Source organism: Hordeum vulgare, chromosome 2H (assembly GCF_904849725.1).
Source record: "Hordeum vulgare subsp. vulgare chromosome 2H, MorexV3_pseudomolecules_assembly, whole genome shotgun sequence".
NCBI classification, from domain to species: Eukaryota; Viridiplantae; Streptophyta; class Magnoliopsida; order Poales; family Poaceae; genus Hordeum; species Hordeum vulgare.
Window position 1 is genome coordinate 644,478,947 of NC_058519.1, and position 27,396 is coordinate 644,506,342.

Consider the following 27,396-nt stretch of genomic DNA (forward strand, 5'->3'; position numbering starts at 1 on the left):
GAGAGGAGAAGAACAGAGTGAGAGCGAGAGAGGAAGAAGAAAAAAGAAAGAAGGGCGACGCGACACAGACTCTGCTTCGGTTGTGGTTTTGTGAAGCGGGATGCAAACCGTTTTGGGCCTTTAGTCCCGGTTTGAGCCACCAACCGGGACTAAAGAGGCATACCAACGGTTGCCACCACTACGGCAAGCCACGTGTTAGGCCTTTAGTCCCGGGTTGAGCCACCAACCGGGACTAAAGGGGGATACGAACGGTTGCCACCACCACTGCCCACCGCGTAGCCCTTAAGTCCCGGTTTGGGACACGAACCGGGACTAAAGGCTCCTTACGGGCCGGGACTAAAGCCTCGAGGGAGGCATTGAGAATCTTGGATCAAAGAAAGCCTCAAAACTTACCTCGCCCATTGGAAGATCAAGACATGGCGTGCGAAGCATAGTTGGATGACGGCAACACCGCGTTGATCGGCCGTGTACTCCAGATCAAGCCCCAAGAACTTATCATGATCCATTGCGGTGTCAAGCCATTTTTCCTTCAACTGTTCAAGAAAAAACGGCACCTCCCTGCTCTCGTTCGTGTACACGACATCGAGCATGGTCGTGCCATGTGCAAGCACCTTTTGAAAGCGAGTTGGCATGGTGGAAGAAGAGAAGGGAAGAAGAGAGGAGAAGAACAGAGCGAGAGCGAGAGAGGAAGAAGAACAAAGAAACATGGCGACTGTGCTTCGGTTCGTGCTTTTCATCGCCCGAAACGACGTGGGATGCAAACCGTTTGGGACTTTAGTCCCGGGTTGAGCCACCAACCGGGACTAAAGAGGTATACCAACGGTTTCCACCACTACGGCATGCCATGTGTTAGGCCTTTAGTCCCGGTTTGAGCCACCAACCGGGACTAAAGGGGGATACGAACGGTTGCCACCACCACTGCCCGCCGCGTAGCCCTTTAGTCCCGGTTTGGGACATGAACCGGGACTAAAGGCTCCTTACGGGCCGGGACTAAAGCCTCGAGGGAGGCATTGAGAATTGGGGCGACGTGGCCGGGCCTTTAGTCCCGGCCCAGAGGCAGGCCGGGACTAACGGGTCCCGGCCAAAGGCCCGTTTTCCACTAGTGATGGTTGAGAGGCGATGGAAATCATTCGCGTTTTCAGAGAAGTGCAACGTGATATAATCAGCTCTTCTCCACTTGCCGAAGATCAACAATCAATAATTCAATAAAATATGCACTGAACCAGAATACCAACTATAGCAAAACAAGCGTAATGTAATTCCGGATTGCATCCGGGAAACTCTTTGTAATGATGTTATGTGATCAAATAAATAGCGGCATTCTCTCAAAAAACAAAAAACCAAAACCTTATGTACAGGGGAATTTCAGAGACCTGCAACGCCATCTAGTGTGTTTATATGACTTTGCTATCTAGTGTGTTCTTGTGTGTGTGTGTGTGTTGATATTGGCTGTGTGGATTCTAGCTATTGTACAAGCCTGACAAACCCCACTCTTCTTGCTCAATTTCGTCCTATCAGCTTGTGTAATGTGATATACAAGATTGCATCGAAAGTTGTGGCAAACAGATTGAAACATATCCTTCCTGACATAATCTTTAAGGAGCAGTCGACGTTTGTACCAGGTAGACTCATCACTGACAATATAATATGTGCGTACGAGTGTCTACATTTTATGAAGAGAAGTAAGGCCAAGTCAAATAGCCACTGTGCCCTAAAATTGAACATGATGAAAGCATATGATATATTAGAATGGAGCTATACCTTCAAGCTATCATGTTTAAGATGGGGTTCAACTAGGAATGGGTGGACATTGTTATTGTAAGTGCATCTAGTGCCCCTTAGTGATTTTGGTGGTTTGAAGACTTATAGGTTAAGTATCTAATGTGTTTATAAGTGTACACAGGATCTATAAGTCATTGAGGAGTTTGAGATATTTGAAGAATATCGACCCCTAAAAATATATGTCTTCAGTTGAAGAAATTGGTCTGAAGCTGAAGAAATGAATCACGAGGAATCTGCGATGAAATTGATATTCCTCATGAAGATATTGATATTGAGAAGATCGGTGGTTCCTGAAGAAAATCATTTTGAAGAAATTGAAGCGTGAAGATTTACGTTTTCTGTTTTACTTTCTTCGCATTTGATGAATAGGAACACCGTACTGTTAAAGGGGGTCAAAGTAACACTATGGAATGGATTTCCTCATGATGCTCAACCCAAGCCAAATCCTACCAAAAGCCTCAAGTGAGGAATATGAGTGACATGAGGACTCTCACAGTTGAGGGTCCCGACCGTTTCGATAGCCACGCCAAGTCACTGGTCTTATCCACTCCAACGGTCATACTATTTAAGGGCATTAATGTCAAATCATGTCGGGATGCTCCCAGGCTATAAATAGCCGCCCCCACAACCACTAGCTGGTTGGCTGCTCCGTTAGAAACTGACACTTGTCATAAGAGCAACCCAAATTCCTCAGAGCCTTCGAGAGTAAATCATGAGTGAGGAAATACACCACCCACCGAAACCACAAACCAAACCTAGTGATTGAGCATCACTGAAGAAGTTGTTCCTGTGTGGGACTGAAGCCTTTTACCTTTGAGGACTGTGCTTCCTCCAGACGGTTAGGCGTCATGGTCTAGAGCAATCCAGCAGTCAATTGTGGATCGCCGGGTGACCGAGTTTGTGAGGGTTTGGAAGTCTGCCCTGAAGACTTACCACGAGTGTTGGGCGAGGACTGTGTGTCCTTAGCTCAAGGAGAATACGGTAGGGACTGTGTGTCCCGGGACTGGGTGTCCTTTGGTTTCAATACCAAGCCGCTCCAAACCAGATGTACAACTGTCACAGCAGTTGGAACTGGGTCATCAACAACAGTCTTCACCAAGAATCGGGTTCTAATTCCTCAACTCTTTACTTTCTCTGTATTATGTGTTGATGACTTTCACTGTGACTGTTTGAAGAATTTGCTAAAGACTTTCTCTGAATTTCCTCAACCCCAAATTCTTCACAATAGTTAATCATCATCTGTATTCTGCGTGCCTGCTTACTGTGCAATCTGTTTTCATAATCTTCACTCTGTAATACTACTGTTGTGAACGATTGCACGACTGATCCTTAACTGTTTCCACTGTAAGTTAGTCATCAGTGAGGAATTTTATCAAAAGGAATTTCCTCAGTGATGAAATTCTAAAAATCTCCTATTCACCCCCCTCTAGTCGATATAACGCACTTTCAATTGGTATCAGAGCAAGGTACTCCCTTGTTCTGTGTGATTTTGGTTTAACCACCTGGAGTTTTAGTTATGTCGACTGCAGGCATGTTTAAGGTGACTGCAGCATGTCCTACCTACGAGGGAAAGAATTTTCCCTTCTGGAAGAACAAAATGCAAATGCATCTACAAGCTATAGACAATGATATCTGGTATATTGTGGAAAATGGTGTCCCCATCATTTCTGCTAGTGTCACTGCAGCTGATGTGAAGAAATTCAAGCAACTCGATTCTCAAGCGAAGAACATCATCTGTGGTCATCTGAGCCCTGGCCAGTTTGGAAGAGTAAGTGCCTTAGGCTCTGCAACACTGATCTGGGAGAGACTGTGCAAGGTAAATGAAGGAGTATCAACCCAACGCGACTCTCGTGTTGATATTCTTCGCAATCTCTTCAATCGCTTCCAAGAGACATGAAAATGAAAGCTGCCAAGACACCTTTGATCGCCTCACTGACATATCAAATGAACTGCAAGCACTGGGAGCTCGAGACATCACTGATCACGAAGTTGTGAAGAAACTGCTGAGATATTTGGATTCTTCATTTGACACTCTAGTTCTGATGATTCAAGAAAGACCAGACTACAAGATGCTAGATCCTGCTGATATCCTCGAAAGGCTAAATACTCATGAATTCCAGTTAGAAGAAAAGAGAGATCTATATGGACAAAGCTATTCCAGACCACGTGCACTGAAGGCAAGAGCAATTTCCTCATCTGAAGAAGAAGACACAGATGACAGCAGTTGTGACCCTGAAGAATTTGGTCAGGAACTTGCAATGCTTGTGAGGAAATTCCAGAGATTTACACGACGAGGCCAGTTCGGTAAATCATCAAGAAGAGACATGAGGAAATCAGAATCTGCATCTGAGGACTACAAGAAACGGACCTGTCACAAGTACAAGAAATTAGGTCATTACATAGCTGATTGTCCTCGCTGGGGAAAGGAATCAAAGAAGATGAAATACAAGGATGACAGTTCTGATGACTCAAAGAAGAAGAAGAAATCTTCAAAATCCTCATCTTCAAAGTCCTCCTCACACAAGAAGACTAGCTTCAGAAAGGCTCGGGCACTTATTGGCAAGGAAATGGATTCCGAGGCAGAATCAGAGGAATGTGATGAAGAAGAAGGCTCTGGAGAAGACTCAGAATCCGGACAGGCTAGTCTTGCACTAGCAACCACTTTCGTCAGCAAGTCAATCTTCAATCTTGAAGAAAATGATTGCACCATCCATACTGATGAATATGCTGATGACTTCGCTCCAACCTATTGCTTCATGGCGAAAGGTTCAAAGGTATCAAATAATGCCTCCTCCTCTGATTCAAGTGACTGTGAACATGATGATTACAAAAAACCCAGTTACAGTACACTTGCCATCATTGCCACTAAACAACAAACCGCTCTGGAAAAGCTTCAAAAACTGCTAGACAAAAGTGATGATCGGTTGAATGATGAAATGAATCTTAATCAAATCCTCACTAATGACATGAAAAATCTCCAGTCTAGATTTGATATTCTTCAGGATCGTTATGATACACTCCTCACTGATCATGAGAAACTTTCCTACGAATTTATTCAAAGGAAGCTTGATCTTGAGAAGCTGAGGATGTCTTATGATGATCTTCGTATGGAAAATGATTCATTACTAGCTCAACAGATTAGCGCTAGTCAAGTTGAATTTATTCCTCCATGTCTTAAATGCATTGAACGTGAAACTGCAAATTCCTCACCAGAATCATCAAATGCTACAAATTCTTCAACTGCACCTGATGTGTCTATTTCCTCACTTGAGGAAAACACAAATGTCGCTGATGAAAATGCAGGGTTGAAGGAATTGTACGTGACAGGCATGTACAAAAGCCTCAAAGGACATCAAATCCTTTGTTATGTGCTCAAAAAGCAGATCTTGAACAGGAACCCGAGGAAAGAAGGAATTTCCTTTGAGAGGAAATTGAATGCTGATGGGTCTTATTGGAAACCTGAGCAGTATCCCAAAACCTCATGGGTTGCTGCTACTGGGCCTCCTTTTGATCCATCCAATCTAACTGGCTTCTCATGTGAATTATCCTATTCCTCGGATGAGTCATTTGATTCCAACTATAAACTGTTCAAAAATCAATCTGGTGAAGTATTTGCTCGATATGTTGGAACTAACTGCAGGAATGGCCCTCCTCTGAGGAAAATTTGGGTTCCCAAAAGCTGTCTTGAAAATCTTCAAGTGAATGTCCTCATGACATCACCTCTGAAGAATCTGAACCCCAGATCAAATTCCTCAGGAGGACCAAAGTCTTCAAGAGGATCAAAATCCTCAACTGGTCAAAACTATGCTCGTACCCGTGCTTATGCATCTAACATGCAGGGAAACTACAAGGAATATGATTATGAGCGCTACTCCTCAAATCATTATGTTCATAAATCATCAAACCAGTTCTCTGCATACTCATATGAGTACTTTAACCCCCCTACTGTTAAGAGAAGTGCATTAGCTTCAATGCCACCTTTCTCATATGGTGCTCGCAGGATGATGAACGCTTTGCCACCCCTTCAGATGTGGGTGGTGAAGAAATCAAACTAATCACTTCTGCAGGACAGGTCTCCGGATGAAAATCATCATTTGAAGAATTTGCTGGAGACCTGAGGAAATGCTTGATAGGACGCAAGCTAACAATTGATGAAATAGAAATATTTCACACGTCCTTATATTTCTGTTATGATGAAATCACTGAACTGATGAAATTAGTATCATATTCTTCAAATATGAAGCATATGAGATGGTAAGTTGTACTAATTCATCTGTAGGATGACAAACCCAAAAATACTGAGTGGGTTCTCGATAGTGGCTGCACACATCACATGACTGGTGATAAAAGCCTACTGATGAATATGCCACTAACTCCATCACCTCTGAAGCAAATCACATATGCTGATAAAGGTAAAAGCAAGGTACTGGGACTTGGCAAAGTAGCTATTTCCAAGGATAGGCATATGGACAAAGTGATGCTTGTTGAATCCCTTGGTTTTAACCTCATGTCAGTCTCGATGCTTTGTGATCTTGATATGATTGTTATCTTTGGTAGATATAGATGTGTAGTCATCATGGAATCTGACAGATCCAAAGTCTTTGAAGGTGTAATAAGAGGGGATTTGTACATTGTTGACTTCTCTACAGGTCCTCAACCAGGCACTTGCTTACTAGCAAAAACCTCAGAAGGATGGCTGTGGCATCGAAGACTGGGTCATGCAGGCATGAGGAATTTGCACACACTTGCAAAGAAGAAGCATGTCATTGGCATCGAATCAGTCAAATTCCTCAAGGATCATCTCTGCGGTGCTTGTGAATCTGGGAAAATGACCAGATCCAAGCATCCCTCCAAAACCATCATGACCACTACACGTCCATTTGAATTGCTTCATATGGATTTATTTGGACCTACACACTATGCAACACTAACCAATGCAGCATCTCTATATGGCTTTGTCATAGTTGATGATTATTCCAGATACACTTGGGTGCATATTATAGTGTATAAAACTGAAGTGCAGGAAATCTTCAAACTATTTTCTTCAAGGGCCTCGACGAACTTCGGCATCAAGATCAAACATATCAGGAGTGATAATGGAACCGAGTTCAAAAACACTGGTCTTGATGATTATCTTGATGAACTTGGTATTACTCACAAATTGTCTGCTCCTTATACTCCTCAGCAGAATGGTGTCGTCGAAAGAAAGAACAGGACTCTGGTTGAAATGGCAAGAACTATGCTTGAAGAATATCAGACTCCTCGTCGCTTCTGGCCTGAAGCAATCAACACTGCATGTCATATCATCAACAGGGTATATCTTCACAAATTCCTCAAGAAAACCTCATATGAACTCCTCACTGACAAGAAACCCAATGTAAGTTATTTCAAAGTCTTCGGTGCAAAATGCTAGATTAGAGATCCTCATCATAGCTCAAAATTTGCACCTAAGGCACATGAAGGTTTTATGCTCGGTTATGGAAAGGACTCGCACACCTACAGAGTCTTCAACAACTATCGCAACAAAGTTGTTGAGACTGTAGATGTGCGGTTCGATGAAACTAATGGCTCGCAAAGACAGCAATTGCCTTCTGATCCAGATAAGTTGTCTCCTGAAGAAGCAATAAAGCTTAAGCCTACTGAAGACATTGTCCCCACTGAGGAAATTGACGAAGAAACGATCCCCATCGCTGATGAAAGCCAAGAAGATGCTCCTGAGGAAATTGCAACAGCACCACTTCCTCAGCCCAGACAAAATCCTCAACCAGCTCATCCGAGGATTGCAAATGAAGTAGAACTTGACAAAATCCTCAACGACATCAACGCGCCAGGTCCTCTCACTCGCTCTAAAGCTTCACACTTAGTCAACTTTTGTGGGCATTTTTCTTTTGTATCCATCACAGAACCCTCAAAAGTAGCTGAGGCTTTTCTGGAACCGGAGTGGATCCAAGCCATGCAAGACGAACTTCTTCAATTCAAGCTGAATGACGTATGGGAGCTCGTCAAATGACCAGATCCTCGCAAGCATAACATCATCGGCACCAAGTGGATTTTCCGAAACAAGCAAGATGAGGACGGTCAAGTGGTGAGGAACAAGGCACGACTTGTAGCCCAAGGCTACACCCAGGTTGAAGGAATAGATTTTGATGAAACTTTTGCACCTGTTGCTAGACTTGAAGCTATTCGAATTCTACTTGCTTATGCTAATCATCATAACATCATCTTATATCAAATGGATGTGAAAAGTGCATTCCTCAATGGTAAGCTTGAGGAAGAAGTATATGTTGCTCAGCCCCCAGGTTTTGAGGATCCAAAGAATCCAGACAAAGTCTTCAGACTCAAAAAGGCTCTGTATGGCCTCAAGCAAGCCCCTCGGGCATGGTATGATACATTGAAGGAATTCCTCATGAAGAAAGGCTTCAAACCTGGTTCACTCGATCCAACTCTTTTCACAAAATCTTATGATAATGAGCTGTTTGTATGTCAAATATATGTTGATGACATCATATTTGGTTGTACTGATAAAAGATACAATGATGAATTTGCCTATATGATGAGTGAAGAATATCAGATGTCCATGATGGGGGAGCTGATATTCTTCTTAGGTCTTCAAATTCGTCAACAAAACAATGGAATCTTCATATCACAGGAGAAATACCTCACGGATGTTCTGAGGAAATTCGACATGCATGAATGCAAAGGTGCCAAGACTCCAATGCCTACAAACGGTCACCTCGGCACTGATGAAAATGGTAAAGATTTCGATCAGCAGGTATACCGTTCTATGATTGGCTCTTTATTGTATCTATGTGCATCTAGGCCAGATATAATGCTTAGTGTTTGCATGTGTGCACGTTTTCAAGCAAAATCGAAGGAATCACACAATAAGGCTGTGAAACATATTCTTCGATACTTAGCTCACACACCAACACTAGGATTGTGGTATCCCAAGGGCTCCAATCTTCATCTGGTAGGGTATTCTGATTCAGACTATGCTGGTGACCATGTGGATCGCAAGTCAACATCTGGCACATGCCATTTCCTCGGAAGATCACTAGTTTGCTGGTCCTCAAAGAAGCAGAACTGCGTATCACTCTCCACTGCCGAAGCTGAGTACATTGCTGCTGGTTCTTGCTGTGCTCAATTACTATGGATGAAGCAAACCCTCAAGGACTACGGCATCAACATGAAGAATGTGCCTCTCAACTGTGACAATGAGAGTGCTATCAAGATTGCATATAACTTAGTACAGCACTTGAAGACCAAGCACATCCAGATTCGTCATCATTTTCTTCGGGACCATGTCCTCAAGGGCAATATCCTCATTGACCATGTGAAGACTGATGATCAACTGGCTGATATCTTCACTAAGCCCTTGGATGAGAAAAGGTTTTGCAAGTTGCGGTGTGAGCTAAATATCTTAGAGTCTTCAAATGTTTTGTAAAAACATGCACACATCCTAACACTATGCAAAGTTGATGACTTAGATGTGCAACACATGATGAAACGATTTTCTTCAACCAATGAAGAAAGTCACTCTGAATGTGAAGAAATTAACGAAGAAATTGATTCTCAGGGCCCTACGACAATTGTACGCGGCGTCTGTAATCAACATTCTTATATGGTGTGTAACGCCACCGCCCAATGTGAAATTCCTCAAGTTGATTTTCTTCAAATGATCAATTTCCTCACAATGCATTTTTCTTCAAAACAGTTGTTCTTCATTGTGATGATCTATTGCAAAATCTTCAAAAACACTTGATGACTTTCATTTGCCTAGGTAGACTGTGATTTCTAGTCCTCAACAGCATTCACTTATTGCTATTTCTTTAAGTTGATGTTTCTGCTAAGTGAATGTGATCGGACCCTAATTTCCCTCTATGCTATACTTACCCAGTCTATTCAATTCTTCATATGCGTTCTACTTGAAACTTTGTTCAAAATCCTCACTGCATCCTTGTCAGCTGATGATTTGGTAACAAAAATCCTCAAATCCTCAAATTTTGTTTTCTTCAAAGGAACACTAACTGAACCCCCACTTCCCGCGATCGGATAACCACGATCTCCACTATCTCCACCGCATCGTACAGGAGCTACACGTGTCCTGCGGAGACGTAGAGGCAAGGGCTATTCGGTCCGAAACTTTCGCGCCAAACAGTAACTTTCGGGCTATAAATATGTCCTTAACCCCTTCAGTATCTTCTTCTTCGCCTCATCGCTCTCCTGCCATCACACTCTCCATCGAACCCTAGCGCCACCGCTGGTTGTCTTGTCGCCGGCAAGGAAGAGCTTCACTGCCTCAACCTTTTCGACGCCAGGATCACGCCGGAGTCGGAACATCTACATCCGCCGCCACCGTAGACGTCCTCTGCTGCCAAGTTAGGGTGCATTGGACACTTGACCGAAGAGCCTCTCCAACACCACCTTTTGTGTTCTTCGTTCGCACCTTCCAGGGTAAATATATCCCATTTTTACAGCAGATTAGATCTGAAATTTTACCTCTCCCATGTGAAATCTGTTTTTCCTCAAGATACGATGCGCACATGATTCCTCAAACACTATCCATCATCACAATCATTGATGAACTAGCTAAGCATCTAAGATATTCACGAGATTCCTCAATTGTGCGAATTTTCGGATCTGTACAACTCTGGAACCCAAGAACAGTATGCTTAAGCAAATTCCTCAACCACTGGTTATATTCCTCAAACTGTCAAACTTTTTCATTTTCTTCAAATCTGAGAACGCATATGACCTCTCCAAATTCCTCGCAACTATACTCTGTTCACAGGTACACACATGTCAGCTGATGAATCTCTCGGTTCTCATCACATTAACTCATTTGCAGCGTTTCTGGAAGAAAATCTTCAAGGCTCATCAGAATCTTCAAGAGTTCAAAATCATCAGCAAATTCCTCGTCCGAAGAAAATGGAGGAAGAAAGGAAACAGAAGGGAGGAAAGAAACTGGAGCAGAACACAGCTGTTGATATTCCTGATGACATATACATGGACTATTGCACGCCTGATGAAGAACATGAGACAATGGCTAAAAGAAAGATTAGGCTGCAGAAAATTGAACGCAGATGGGCAAAGGAGTGGAAGGAGTACAGGTTTGTGACCCCAAAATATGCGAAGAAATTCGCTTTGAAGCCTCCTGGCAGAAGGGCTCCACTTGAGGATCATCAAGTAGCTCATCCCTCAAGTCTTATGATACTTGATGACTACCCAGATGAAAAAGAAAGGCATCTGGCCAAGCTCAAGAAGCAAGCCGAAACAGCAGTGAAGAAATTTAATGAATCCTCAGCTGCTGCCTCCGGTGCAGCAGAAACTTCAGGCTCAGAGATTCCTCAAAAGCAGTCTGCTCCATCAAAACCAAAGGCTCCAAAGCCTCAAGAGAAGTCTAGACAGGCTTCTGTCACAAAACCCTCAGCTCCAAAACCCTCAGCTCCAAAACCCTCGGTTCCAAAACCGTCAACACCAAAACCATCAGCGCCAAAACCCTCAGCACCCATCTCATCTACACCAAAGTCCTCAGCTCCACCTCCAAAACCAGTACAGAAGAAAGTCGTGAAGCCTACGACTGCCAGCTCCAGCTCCTCACTCCCAGCTGCAACTAGCTCGGAGACAAAGTCTTCAACACCCCTTGTGAAGACTTTGGCAACTACTGAACCTGCACCTCTGCCCAGCCCCAGTAAAATAATCACAGTCCCGTCTGCATCAGAGGGAAGTGATGATTATGATGATGAATCCCTGGAAGCCATCATCAGGAACAAGCAAGAAAGGGTAGCACAAGCATCAGGCAGTGCTATTCCTCTGGCCATGGACCCCAAGGTCCTCCTCGACTTCATCAATGTATGGTATGAAGACCCAAACACACCCATTGATGATTTGAAACTTCCTCCTGGCGTCAGCCACATGGTGGCCACCTTCATAAACGAAGCCAAGTGGAAGGAACAGAAGGCCAAGCAGGCAAAGATTGCAAAGGCCAGAAAGGAGAAATTCCTCAGGCAAAATCTCCTCAAGCTGACGCCTGAAGCATTGGTGTCAACCCAGGCAGAGCTGCAAGTCTTGACAGACAAGTGTGAGAAACTGTCAGACCGCAAAAGCATCAAACGCAATTTCATCAAGCTAGCCACTAGTGTTGTTGATGACTACAACAAACGTCACCCACCACCAGCACCAACTCCTCAGCCCCTGATTGAACAGCCAGAAGATGCATCTCCTGATGAGGAGGAAATTCCTCAAGCTGAGGAACACCACCAAGAACGCCGTGCTGATGAGCCGGCCATTGAAGAAATCATCACCGAGACCGCCACTGATGAAATTGCAACCCCTGATGCAACTGCTCCTGATCCAGCTGCTTCACCAAAGCAGGCTGATGACTCTGTTCCAGCTGGTTCCTCACTACCAGCTGAAGAATCTGTAGAGAAAACACCTTCACCAAAAGCTTCAAAGGTGAAGAAGTTAATCCCGTCTGCATCAGACGCGAAAAAGACAAGAGCTGCTGAGAAGGAAGCGAAGAAGAGAAAAGCTTCCTCAGCAGAAGAAAAGATTGAGGCAAAACGCCTCAAGGAAACTGAAGAATCTGCCCCTCTCGACTCGGTGCCTCTAAATGTTGCACCTTCATATGAAATGGTCGTCATTGGTGACCAAACTACAAGGGCGGATGAGGAAATGAAGGATGCTGCCTCTGAGGAGCATACTGATGAGGAAATCCAGATTGATGACAGTCCTCAACCTCATATTCCTCAGACAGAGACTACTCAAGCTTCAGCTGCAGCAGCTGATGAATCTGCTTCTGCCACAAAGTCAGCTGATGAAAACCAAGCTGAAGAAAATGTCCAGTCTGAGCAGGCTCCTCCCACTGAACAGGCTGACCAAGCTCCTCAAGCTGAGAAGGAAGAAGATATTCCTCAGCCTGAAGCTCAGCCAGAGCAAGAAATACCAGCTGATGAAATTCCTCAACCTGAGGAAACTGCTGAAGAAAATGTTCCCGCCCGTGACAATGACTTCATTGTGCTCAACCCCGAGACTGCCATGGTTGTTTCCCCTCCCATTCCTTAGCACAATATCAAGCCAGTTCAGCACCAGCCATTCTCGAAACGGCCAAAGTTTCAGAAAGAAAATTTCTTTGAGGAACGCATGTATTTCATCGGCGAGAATCCCTATGACTAGCCTCAAATGAGGCATATGAAGTTTTGGACAAGGACTCGGATGAACTACTATGCTTCTGTGCTCTGTGGATGCAACAAGATATTCCAGCACAGGCACATTCCTCATGATGAACTTGAAGAAATTCCCTGCATGGAACCAGTCCTCAGTGTACTCCATGATGCAGGTTTGCTCCCTATGTGCTCAGACATATCAGATTGGAATAGTGAGCTTATTCTTCAGTTCTATGCAACTCTGCACATCTCGGGCAATGCTGATGACATCAACACTTGGGTGTTCGACTGGATGACCCAAAACACTCACTACAAGGCTCCAGCGTCTGAACTCCTCAGAGAACTGCCCGTACCAATTCCTTAAGACGGGGCAGTGAAGCTTTATGGTGAGCGTGAGCTGCCAAATGGAATGATGGAAGTCCTCATGAAGCCTTTGGCTGCAGGAAAACCCTCAAGAACCACATTCCTCGTCCATGAGCTCAAGTACACACCCCGGACTATCTACCGCATTCTCTGTAGTGTGCTCGCGCCAATCAAAGACCATGACGATGAAGAAGATGTTGTCGGCCTCATGAAGAATATCCTCTTCAACATCATTCACGGTATCCCCATGAATATCCATGATTTCTTCTTGAGGACTTTGGCTGACAATGCAATGTGCCCCTATGATCACAAAATTTATGCACCGTGGATCATGAGATTCCTCAGGACTAGGACAGGCATCAACTTCCACGCAGATTTCCAGAACCATGTTGGTTATATGCCTCCTATCCGAATCAACAAGAAGACTTTCGAGCCCATTGAGGGAAAAGGAAAGTCTGTGATTGATGAAAGCAGCAGGCCTCTTGATGGCCAGTTTAAAGAGCCAGACGCATATTCTTCATGGGACGATACTGAGACTCGTCCACCCAGCCCTGTTCCTCCTCGCATGCTAAACACCAGAGAGTTTCTTCTCAGTCTTCATCAGAAGGTAGATCACAACCACAAATGGGTCAAACGCCAGTTTGGTGCCATTGCGAAAACCCTCACTGAGACACAGAACTCTGTGAAACTTAATCATCACTATCTGCATGAGGTTTTCGATCGCACCTGGGCTACTCTTGCACATCTGAAGACCCAGATTGAGCTTGAAGAAATGAACTTTGAGCAAGACTTTGAGTGGTCGTGGCCTCCCAAGAAGAAGTTCAGGCCCATTCCAGTGCTAGATCTTGAAGACAGCTCCTTCTCGTCATTCCGCACCGCCGAATCTGATGAGGAACAACTCGACACTGCAACAGGCCCAAGGAAGAAGACTACACCCAAGAAGCGTCAAGGATCTTCATCAACCGCCAAGAAATGAAGTCTTCATGGGCGTTAGTCCTCAGTTTGTCCCTTTTTGTCACTTGATGACAAAGGGGGAGAAACTTGAGAGTTAGTCTTCAAACGGGATTTATTTTTGGGGCCTATGAACTATAATTAAGTTACAAACTCTTGGCTCTTCTGATGTTTTTATGTAATGAGTTGTAACTTAAGCCCGATGGTACTCTGACGCCTTTTGAACGTTTTTCTTCGCATGCTTATTCCTCAAGTTTTAATGCACGCATGCTGGAATTCGTCAGATACCATTTGCCATCATGCATCTTCATTTTCTTCATATAATATGTTATATGTATGCATGATTTACAAGATTCAGGGGGACATCTCCATGATATAAATCATCAATGTGCATATGCTATAATAGCAAAATCCTCAAGGTATGCACATCTACAGGGGGAGTCTTTGTGAATCTTGTCTTCAAATTCCTCAATTGAGTATTTACACTGCACATTTTTATTCCCTGCTGAAGACTTAACCTAATTTTCATCAACCACCAAAAAGGGGGAGATTGTAAGTGCATCTAGTGCCCCTTAGTGATTTTGGTGGTTTGAAGACTTATAGGTTAAGTATCTAATGTGTTTATAAGTGTACACAGGATCTATAAGTCATTGAGGAGTTTGAGATATTTGAAGAATATCGACCCCTAAAAATATATGTCTTCAGTTGAAGAAATTGGTCTGAAGCTGAAGAAATGAATCACGAGGAATCTGCGATGAAATTGATATTCCTCATGAAGATATTGATATTGAGAAGATCGGTGGTTCCTGAAGAAAATCATTTTGAAGAAATTGAAGCATGAAGATTTACGTTTTCTGTTTTACTTTCTTCGCATTTGATGAATAGGAACACCGTACTGTTAAAGGGGGTCAAAGTAACACTATGGAATGGATTTCCTCATGATGCTCAACCCAAGCCAAATCCTACCAAAAGCCTCAAGTGAGGAATATGAGTGACATGAGGACTCTCACAGTTGAGGGTCCCGACCGTTTCGATAGCCACGCCAAGTCACTGGTCTTATCCACTCCAACGGTCATATTATTTAAGAGCATTAATGTCAAATCATGTCGGGATGCTCCTAGGCTATAAATAGCCGCCCCCACAACCACTAGCTGGTTGGCTGCTCCGTTAGAAACTGACACTTTTCATAAGAGCAACCCAAATTCCTCAGAGCCTTCGAGAGTAAATCATGAGTGAGGAAATACACCACCCACCGAAACCACAAACCAAACCTAGTGATTGAGCATCACTGAAGAAGTTGTTCCTGTGTGGGACTGAAGCCTTTTTACCTTTGAGGACTGTGCTTCCTCCAGACGGTTAGGCGTCATGGTCTAGAGCAATCCAGCAGTCAATTGTGGATCGCCGGGTGACCGAGTTTGTGAGGGTTTGGAAGTCTGCCCTGAAGACTTACCACGAGTGTTGGGCGAGGACTGTGTGTCCTTAGCTCAAGGAGAATACGGTAGGGACTGTGTGTCCCGGGACTGGGTGTCCTTTGGTTTCAATACCAAGCCGCTCCAAACCAGACGTACAACTGTCACAGCAGTTGGAACTGGGTCATCAACAACAGTCTTCACCAAGAATCGGGTTCTAATTCCTCAACTCTTTACTTTCTCTGTATTATGTGTTGATGACTTTCACTGTGATTGTTTGAAGAATTTGCTGAAGACTTTCTCCGAATTTTCTCAACCCCAAATTCTTCACAATAGTTAATCATCATTTGTATTCTGCGTGCCTGCTTACTGTGCAATCTGTTTTCATAATCTTCACTCTGTAATACTGTTGTTGTGAACGATTGCACGACTGATCCTTAACTGTTTCCGCTGTAAGTTAGTCATCAGTGAGGAATTTCCTCAAAAGGAATTTCCTCAGTGATGAAATTCTAAAAATCTCCTATTCACCCCCCCTCTAGTCGATATAACGCACTTTGAGTTATGGACATGATAAGCTCGGTGTCCTTCTCGGTAATGTTCAACGGAGAGAGACTTGAGCCTTTAAATCCTGCTCGAGGTATCCGACAGGGATATCCAATATCCCTTTATCTATTTTTGATTGCAGCAGAGGGCCTTTCGTGCCTCTCAATCTTCCACGCTCAATGGGGTCAAGGTGGCTCCGACTGCCCCGGCAATCAATCACCTCTGTTTGCGAATGATAGCCTGTTGTTGTTCAAAGGTAGTAATGAGGGAGCTATGGCGGTATCAAACCTGCTGGAAACATACTACAACACATCAGGGCAAAGGCTGAACCTCACGAAGTCATCAATCTTCTTTAACAAGGGGTGTCCGCAACACTTGAGGGACAATATTATAGGGACTCTCAATGTCTAGAATGAGTAACTTAGTGAACGGGATTTGGGCATGTCAACTGATGTTGGTCAATCCAGGATGGGCACATTCAAGTACTTAAAGGACAGAGTTTGGGAGAAAGTAAAGGGCTGGATGGAACACCTGGGCGCTGCAGGCAAAGAAATTTTAATAAAAGCAATGGCCTAGGCGCTGCCAGTTTACTCAATGGCTTGCTTTAGGCTGCCAAGGGGACTTTGTGACAGTATAACATCGATAATTCGACAATTCCAGTGGGGAAGCAAGGCAGGTAAGCGAAAACCTAGCTGGGTGGCTTGGGATGTGATGACATTGCCGAAACACCTGGGCGGTCTGGGGTTTAGAGACGTGGAAATTTTCAACCTTGCTCTACTAGCGCGGCAGGCCTGGAGAGTCTTGAGCGAGCCATTGTCGTTGAGTTCGCGCATCCTGAAGGCAGCCTACTTCCCTCACGCAGATCTCCTGGATGCTGAGCTTGGCAGCCGACCTTCACAAATTTGGAGAGGCTATTCTCGATGGATGTGATATGCTGAAGCAAGGGATCATCCGCAGAGTTGGGAACGGGGACACGACGGGGATTTGGAGTCACAACTGGTTTCCACGGACGGGGATGATGAGACCTATATCTTCATTATACCAAACCCACCATGCTTGGTGTCTGAACTAATCAACACGTCAGAGATTGCATGGAATGGACAGCTAGTATGCCACGTATTTCTACCAATTGATGCTGAGACCATTCTTTCCATTCCACTATGCACAAGAAATATTGACGCATTCTAGGCATGAGCGGCGAGAAACGGGGAATTTTTTCAGTAAAGTCCGCATACAGAATTATCTTACAAACCAAACTTACGAAGGAGAACTGGATTGATGAGCATGAAGGTGCATCACACAATGGCCAACAAAGAAATGAATGGACCCAGCTGTGGGGTGTTGATGTTGTTGGGGAACGTTGCATGAGAAACAGAATTTTTCCTACGCACACGAAGACCTATCATGGTGATGATCATCTCGAGAGGGAGATCAGAATCACATACCCTTGTAGATCGCTAAGCGGAAGCGTATATAACGCGGTTGATGTAGTGGGACATTTTTGCGATCCAAATCACAGCCCGTCCCGCGATCTCATCACGATCCGTCCCGCGATCCCATCACGATCCATCCCGATCTAGTGCCGAACGGGCGGCACCTCCGCATTCAGCACACGTACAGCTCGATGACGATCTCCGCCTTCTTGATCCAGCAAGAGAGACGGGGAGGTATATGAATTCTTCGGCAGTGTGACGGCGTGTCGGCGATGGTGGTGGATCTATTCCAGCATGGCTTCGCCTAAGCGCTGCTGAAAACCGATCTAGAGGAGAGGGTAGCACGTGGCTGAAAAATACCGTGCAAAAACCCTCAAAAACTCTAGTATATATAGGAGGAAGGAGGGGGGAGGCTTGCCCACCAAGGGAAGCCTCCCTTGGCTCGGCCTAAGCAAGGAGGGAAGAGTCCTCCTCCAATTCCACTTGGAGGAGGACTCATCTCCCACTTGTCCACCTCTTTTGGATTTTCCACCTTTTTTCTCATGGGCCTTCTTTGGTTGATTGGCCAGCCCAATAGGGGCTATTGCGCCACCCCAAAGTCCATGTAGCCCTCTCAGGGAGTGGTGGGCCCACTAGGTGGATCCCCGGAACCCATTCGTCACTCCCGACACACTCTCGGTAATGCGCGAAACTTTTCCGGAATCCAAATACCAACTTCCTATATATCAATCTTTATTTCCAGACCATTCCGGAACTCCTCGTGACGTCCTGGATCTCATCTGGGATACCGAACAACATTCGGTTACCAACATCAATAATTCAACTACACCGAAAACGTCACCGAACCTTAAGTGTGCAAACCCCGCGGGTTCGAGAACTATGTAGACATGACTGAGACACTCTCCAGTCAATATCCAATAGCGGGACCTGGACGTACATATTGGATCCTACATATTCTACGAAGATCTTATCGGTTGAACCTCTATGTCAAGGATTCACACAATCCCGTATATCATTCCCTTTGTCCTTCGGTATGTTACTTCCCCGAGATTCGATCGTCGGTATCTCCATACCTATTTCAATATCATTACCGGCAAGTCTCTTTACTCGTTCCGTAATACAAGATCCCGTGACTAACTCCTTAGTCACATTGCTTGCAAGGCTTGTCGTGATGTTGTATTACCGAGTGGGTCCCGAGATACCTCTCCGTCACACGGAGTGACAAATTCCAGTCTTGATCCATGCCAACCCAATAGACACCTTCGGAGATACATGTAGAGCACCTTTATAGTCACCCAGTTACGTTGTGACGTTTGATACACACAAGGTATTCCTCCGGTGTCCGGAAGTTGCATGATCTCATGGTCATAGAAATAGATACATTGACATGCAGAAAACAGTAGCAATAATCTAACACGATCATATGCTACGTTCATAGTTTGGGTCTTGTCTATCACATCATTCTCCTAATGATGTGATCCCGTTATCAAGTGACAACACTTGTCTATGGTCAGGAAACCTTGACCATCTTTCATCAACGAGCTAGTTAACTAGAGGCTCGCTAGGGACAGTGTGTTGTCTACGTATCCACATATCTATTTGAGTTTCCAGTCAATACAATTCTAGCATGGATAATAAACGATTATCATGAACAAGGAAATATAATAATAATCAATTTATTATTGACTCTGGGGCACATTTCCAACAAATGTTCCTTTCAAAGTTAAATTGTTCCTGTGGAGGCTGGCTCAGAGCTCTATTCCCACCTCGGACCTGCTCCAACATAGGCATATGTCCACGTCTAATGTCTGTCGATTGTGCGGCACAAGGGATTCCAAGAGGCATGCCCTGCTAAACTGTTCAATGGCAAGAAGTGTTTGGGCATTGGCAGATGAGGAGCTAGTTGAGCGAATGTGCCAACATGATATGGACAATGCAAAGGAGTGGATTTTTACACTGATGAAACAACTCCCTCATCAACTTTTCGTCTGCATGGTGATCACTTTGTGGGCTATATGGTTCGCGAAGAGGATGGCAATTTATGAAGACATTTTCCAAAGCCCCATTTTGACGCATCTCTTCATTCACTCTTATTGCAACGAGATTGAAATTATATCGAAACCGACTACTTCTCCACCCAACGCCGGCATAGCAAGGACTAGCGGCTGGATTCCGCCAACAGTGGGCACGGTCAAGATAAATGTTGATGCAGTGGTGGCGGAGCGATGGGGCCTCGGTTCGTTCGCTACCAATTGCAAGGATAGAGATGGAGCACTTCTGGGGGCTTCAACTACTGTTTTTCGGGGTATCTCGGACCTGACTACTTTGGAGGCCTAGCCATTAGAGAGTCTATGGCGCTTGGAGAGGACTTGGACTTACGACATATACATGTAGCGTATGACTGTAAGGTGGTTGTTGAAGATATCAAAAGGAAGAGCGGGGCAGACTACGGGGCCATCATCCATGAGATTGTTCTTTTTTCTTCTAGTTTTTCTAGCTGTAATTTTGTCCATGAGTTTAGGAGCTCGAATGTCAGTGTCACAATTTAGCGAAACATGCTTTGCGTCTGGGGTTGGATCGTCATGTTTAGTTAGGCCATCCCGACGATCTACCAATTCGTCCGTGTAAACATTCTGACGGGTTAATAAAGTTTCATGGATTGTCTCAAAAAAAAGAAAAAAATTATTACAAATCATAGTCTATAAAATACAAGAGATATGCCCGGATACTCTAACAAAACTAACTATGTGCGAAACTTGATTTTTGACATATATTCACTAGCAAGAAAATATGTGCAGATAGGAGCAACTCCAACCGACCGACCCAAACGGACGACGCTTTTGTCCGCTTTTTGTCCATTTTGGTCGGCCATGCGGACACCAACATCCGCTTCCGTGTTTGGGTCGGCGCATGCGTCCAACACTAACCCGACCCATTTTAACGACGCGTGAAAAAAAAATGCAAACATTTCTGAAAATAATAAAAAAATTATTAATTAAACATTAAAGCTGACCACGAAGGCCGGAGAGAGTCCACGATGTCCCCATTACATTAATTAAACATTAAAAAAATCTAAACTACGAGACATCGCATTGCCCTAGGCGTCCTCATCATCGACGTCGGGGCTGGTGAGGTCGATCAACGTCGGTGCAGGGCCGGTCCAGAGAACACCGTGTTCCAGACAACGTTCATGTCAGGGGCGGACAGTGTCGTCGCTGCCTGTGCCTCTGTTGTTTGTCCCGCCTGCGCAGGCGATGCTGGTGGCAGCGGAAGCGCAGCACGGGCGTGCTCCTCCTCCTTCCTCTCCAGCCGTTCCTCCTCCGCTTCCCGCTCCAGTTGGCGCTCCAGCTTGAAATGTCGCTCGCCGTTGGCGCCCTCCTTTGCCGGCCGCCGCGCCCTCCATTGTTGAAGGTAGGCGGCCTCCTGCTGCGGTGTCGTGCCCAACCAGATAGGCGGCGTGGTGACCCACTCGTGGAGGCAGCCGGTCCACTGGTAGACCTTCGGTTGTGGCTCCGTGGGCTAGGGCTCAGTCTTCGGTGGAGTGGCACGACGCAGTCGCTGGTGGCAGACAACGCGATGGCCTCTGCGAGTTGCGCCTCATACGTCGCGTCCTCATCATCAGCCTTGCGCCGCTCTTCCTCCTCGCTCTCACGGAGTGCGGCTGTCAGCGCCGCCTGGTAGGCGGCCTCCGCCTCCTGGTCCTCATCGCGAACGACGAGCGGGGGCGAAGGAGGGCCTGACTGCATGTCATGCACGTCGCGCCGGCGCTGCTACTCGTGCTCGAGCACGAACCAGACCTTCCAGTCGGGAGAGGCGGCCGCGTAGATAGGGTTGAGCCACTGCTCCGGCGTCAGCTGCTGCCGCCGGTGACTCACCTCCTCCTTGTGCGCCCGTGCCGACAGCGGCACGGCCAGCACCGGGATCCTTTTGTTGGTGTTAATGCATAAAACCAGCGCTACTGGCAAGGATAAAACCAGCGCTACTGATAGCCTTTTGTCCTACTAGTGAGGACTAGCGGCTGGATTCCGCCAACAATGGGCACGGTCAAGATAAATGTTGATGCAGCGGTGACGGAGCGATGGGGCCTCGGTTCGGTCGCTGCCAATTGCAGGGATAGACATGGAGCACTTCTATGGGCTTCAGCTATTGTTTTTCGGGGTATCTCAGACCCGACTACTTTGGAGACCTTGCCGTTAGAGAGTCTATGGCCCTTGGAGAGGACTTGGACTTACAACATATACATGTCGCGTCTGACTGTAAGGTGGTTGTTGAAGATATCAAAAGGAAGAGTGGGGCAGACTACGAGGCCATCATCCATGAGATTATTCTTTTTTTCTTTTAGTTTTTCTAAGTGTAATTTTATCCATGAGTTTAGGAGCTCGAAACATGATTTGCGTCTGGGGTGGGACCGTCATGTTTGATTAAGCCATCCTGATGATCTACCATTCGTCCATGTAAACATTGTGACGGTTTAATAAAGTTTCGTGGATTGTCTTAACAAAAAAAGAATTTTTTTTTACTACAAATCATAGTCTATCAAATACAAGAGATATGTCCAGATACTCTAACAAAACAAACTATGTACGAAACTTGATTTTTGACATATATTCACTAGCAAGAAAATATGTGCAGATAGGAGCAACTCCAACCGACCGACTCAAACAGACGACACTTTTGTTTGTTTTTTGTCCGTTTGGATCAATCAGGCGGACACTAACATCCGCTTTCGTGTTTGGATCGACGCATGCGTCCAACACTGACCGACCCATTTTGAAGTCGCGTAAAAAAATGAAAACATTTCCAAAAATAAAAACAAACATTAACTAAACATAAAGCCGGCCACGAAGGCCGGGAAAGTCCATGCGGCCCATTACGATTATTATCCGCATGATTACATATGAAATTGTCAAGAAAATTCAAGCTGGATGTCACATACTCTACTTTCAAATGTTGGTGCTCGTACCAGCCACAGCATAGCACTTTCCTAGTTGCGCGACATGCTTTGGCTTTGGTTCCTTTGGTAAGTACCTTCGTTTTAAAATAAGTGTCTTAGGTCCTGTTTGAAACCACAATAGATTATGATAATCTGGATTTTGAAGATAGATTACATAATCTGATTTATAAAAATAATTTAGGTGGACATGTTTAAAAGCCAAATTATATAAACTGTAATTCAGGTTTTACATTGCATAATGACCTGTGTGCCCTCAGTTTTTTTTTAAAAGAGGAGGCTGGCGATGGTAGGAATGTAATTATCTCCAACTTTACAAGGGTAATGGGTCATTAACAATCCATAATCTGATTTTAGCTGCTGTAGAGTAGATTATGAGTTTTTAATATTCTGTTTATCTAGTTTTTATAATCTACATCATAATCTGTTATGTTTGGAGACATAATAGATTATAAAAACTGAATTATATAATCTTAGTGGTTTTAAATACCGCGTTAAACATAGTAAAATTTTACTAGAGCTGGAGAGAGAGGAAGTACTCCAGTATATATATTTTAGCCGTGGGTGCGCGGCGCCTTCGTAGAAGCTGCCGGCCGTGTGACCACCAACCGTCATCATGCGGCTCCACTACTTGATGTGAGACTTCTTGCGTTGCGTTCGTCGGTCGCCGTCACGGGGTTCCGATATATCATTTGTTGATTCTCGTCGCCCGAGCTCCCAATACTGCACTTCACACGGTGCTTTTCTGTCTCCCCTGCTAATCCATCGAACCAAAGCAATGGCCTCCATCCATCCACAAGGACAAGGTGGCAGCATGGCAGGGCCGTGGCGGCTCGCTGCCGTGCCGGAAGGGAGTACGGACGGCGCCAAAGCTGACCAACCGCCGGTGGGACTCTACCGCAACCGGATCCAAGCCGTCGACGTGTCCGTCGGGCGGAGAAGATCGACTATCTTCAGTCATGGCGGATCAAGCTACTCCAGTGTTTCGAATTCCTGCCCATCCAGCAAGTCTGGCTACTCCTCCGGTTCAGCGTCCGCCGCTGGGCTGGAGTGCTTCCGCAACCAAGAAGAGCTCACGAGGATTGCTCGCCAAATGGTCATAGACGGGTACACCCAGCGCATGGCCCAAGCATTCGACGACGCATCTCCTGCACCAGCATTCAAATTCGGTGGTAGCCCGGACCACGCTCTGACAAGTTGGTTCTCGGAGCTCGACGTCGACTGGGTTCTCCAAATCCACGACGAGAATAGCTTACGGCGGCTGCTCCGAGACAAGCCGGCGACGACGCGAGACTTGGTCGACAAGTGGATCCGGGCTCTTGCCGTAATTGTCGCCAGTATCACTGATTTGCTGTTCGACGTCGAGACGCCGGCGGCGGTCGTGCCGTTTGGCAAAGCGAGCATCGCCCAGATGCTCGATGTCGTGGATGTCATCATCACCGTTCTCGAAGCGGAGAAGCTACAGCTCGTGCTTGACATTTTTACCTGCGTCTCTGATGCGTTGCACGTGTTTACATCGCTCGTCTTGTCTCCAGAAATAAATAGCATTTTCAGCGGGATACGCAGCCTCTTAGAGAGACAAGAAAACAGGCTAAGCAAGAACATAGCAAGCACGATGCAGGAGCTGAGGACACTCATGGATGAAGATGACTCGTGGGCTCTCGAGATCTCGCGAGGAGGAGGGGAGGTTCACAAGAACACTCGATTCATCATGGACTGCATAGTATCGATGATGAATGCACAGACTTCATCGCAAAACTCTCTACCGAGCCGCAGCTCTGAAAACCTTAGTATCGAGATCGATATCACAACTGAATATCTGAAGGGTCTGCTCTTCAGAAAATCGGAGTCATGCTCGGATCAAAGCCTCAGGTATCTGTTCCTGCTCAACAATTCCTATTTCGTAGCTCATGTGGTGTCTGAGTCATCAGGATGTTTCATTCCGTCTGAATATAACAAGTACATGGACAGTTATCTCGATGTTTCTTGGGGACGTGTGCTCTCCTGCATACCAAAATCGAGATTTCCTGGGCCCATCCATTGTTGGATCAACACCTCATCACTGGCCAAATTCGAGTCGGCATTTCACAAAATGTACCAGGCTCAGAAGTTGTGGAAAGTTCCGGACCCTCAGCTCAGAGATGCGCTGCGGAGAGCTATCATCGAAAGAGTCATTTCAGGTTACCGAGACTATCTGGAGGAGCATCCGGAGCTAGAGAAACATGTTGGCCGCGAAAGCAGCAGTCCTGAAGTTTTGCAGGCGATGCTGCGAGAGCTATTTGAAGGATGAAAGTTGCTTGAGATGTCAAACAGAGTCACCTGACAAATCAGAGGCCAGAGTAATGTTTCCCTCTTGTATTTGGATTCTATTTTCCCCATTCCTTCTGAGGTGAAGCTGTATTCTAAATTCTGTTGGCAGCTTAATAAGCGTCAGATACTGTATCAACTCGGCACCAGCTGCGGCTGTCTTAAATTTGATTTCCTAATTCCATGTCAAATACTTCCACGTCTGCTTCTGCATCAGTTCCATACCCATGTTTAATTTTGATTATGCAATATGCCATATTTGCATTAATTTCTGACTAGTTCAATACAAGTTTAACTTGCATATACAATGAGCATGGAAACGTAGAAGTAGCCCCGTACAAGGGAAAATTTGGTCGCAAAAACATTTATATTTGCCTCGTATCTGTACTATCTATTATATATTATCTATTATCTATTACCACTAAAAACACGAGAAGGCAGCCCCAATTTACAATCTAGACCGTCTAATCAAATGATCAACGGTTTAGAAAAGTTGTTAACAAAACAAAGCTCACTTACGAAACGCTAATCTACATCCCATCGCTTCTTCTCATCCGCACGTCGTTGCCCGGCCAACCGCTCGCGCACCTGCCTCCCTCTCCTTCACGACCTCGGTGCTCCTGCACCCGCCGCTCATCCCCGCCTCCAACCCCTCCGCCCCTGAAGCCGGCTAGCCGCTCGACCGGATCCGCACCTCCGCCCCGACGCCGGCCAGCCGCTCGGTTGAAGGCGGCTACCCCGCACGCTCGTGTGCCATGCGCTGCTGGAGGAAGGGGCCGCATCCTGTGCGGCCGGCTCACCCGTCGGCCGCGCTCCGCCGTCCTCCTCGATTTCCCCGGCACTCCTCCTCTTTCGTCTCTTGTCGGCCAACAACTATCGTCGCGCCCATCCCCCTCCTCCCATCAGTCACGCGTGCGCCTTCCCCTCACCTTCCTCATCTCAGTCTCTCGCAAGCCACCGCCATCGGCCTACTCTGTGTCTCGGGACGTAAGATACTGTATTCTAAATTCTGTTGGCAGCTTAATAAGCGTCAGATACTGTATCAACTCGGCACCAGCTGCGGCTGTCTTAAATTTGATTTCCTAATTCCATGTCAAATACTTCCACGTCTGCTTTTGCATCAGCTCCATACCCATGTTTAGTTGTAATCATGCAACATCGTAAAAGTAGCCCCGTACTTGAGGAAATTTGGTCACAAAAAACAGTTATATTTTGCCTCCTATCTGTACTATTTATGTGTCCAATCCATTTGCGTTTCTTATACATCTGAAAGAGTACTAATGCTTATCTTACTAAATTGTTAGGTTGATCTCTTTCGTATGGGCCCAACAACCCACCGGGCCCTTGATCTATGTGTCCTGATCGGGGGCGCCCAACCCGTTATGGTTGGTGGGCCCCTGTGACCTACGCTATAAATAAAGTGGTGGGGGTCGGGGCGCATGACACGAGGTTCACCGCGTCACCAGACTCTCCACCGAAATCCCCTTCCGATCTAGGGTTTAGCGCAGTGCTCACGGGAAGCACCACCTTCGTCTACACCCTTCTCTCGCGTCACCGACGACTCCACCGCATCGATGGCCAGCGCTGGGAGTTCATCAGGCTCGGGATTAGGTGAGTACAAGGGTTACACCGGATTTATCTATGCCTAGTCGATCTACGGCTTCAACAACTATTGCACATCATTATGTATCTAGACCAGCAGAAATAAGCATTGTCTTACCATTGAGGTATATATTTTATAATTTCCAAGAGTAAATGTTTAACCCTTTTTGAACCTTTGTAAATACAATAAAATAGATTAATTGGATACCTTAATACCATTTTCAGTCTTGAGCTATCCGCGACATGTATCCTCATCACAGATTTCCCAACATCTTTGCAACAGCAAAAACCTAATCGGCAAGACTTCGAGGCTTTTCCTTCAACAAGCATTAAAACCCTTCCAGTTATACAAACCACTGTACAGCTGAATTACCTGCAGTGTGTTGCATTTATGTAACTATTATTACTATGTGTATTGGTCATAGAGGATTCCATAAAGAGGAGAGTTGAACTTCTCAGTCATCACGCGGCTTTGGCAGTTAGTTGACCCGCGGCATCCGGTGCCTGTACATCTCATGTGTCAGTCCTCATCACGCGGTTCTTGTCATCAGTAGTATAGTATTATTAATTATAGTGATGGCAAAAGAATACTCACTCCGTCACAGTTTAGAAGGCGTACATGGAAATTTTCTAAAACCTAGGTGGTTATTGATTGATTGTAAAATGAGTTAAAAATAGCATTCACACTACACATGAATATAAAAATAGTACAAAATTAGGAGCTAGGAGTAATGCAAGTACATTTAATTGTGCCTTCTAAACCGTAACGGAGGTAGTATGTCTGCTACTTCCTTCGTTCTTAAATATTTGTTTTTAGAAATTTCACTACATACGAATGTATATGGACATATTTCAGACTATAGATTCGTTTTTCTTGTTTCGTATGTAGT

General features: G+C 45.4%; 1 protein-coding gene across 1 annotated transcript; it reads left to right on the plus strand.

The window, feature by feature from the left end:
• Positions 1 to 23,375: 23,375 nt before the first annotated feature.
• On the plus strand, positions 23,376 to 24,930 carry LOC123428891 (exocyst complex component EXO70B1-like). Its single transcript, XM_045112998.1, has one exon. It carries the CDS (start codon positions 23,376 to 23,378, stop codon positions 24,885 to 24,887), a length of 1,512 nt encoding a protein of 503 aa, XP_044968933.1. The 3' UTR covers positions 24,888 to 24,930.
• Positions 24,931 to 27,396: the final 2,466 nt, after the last annotated feature.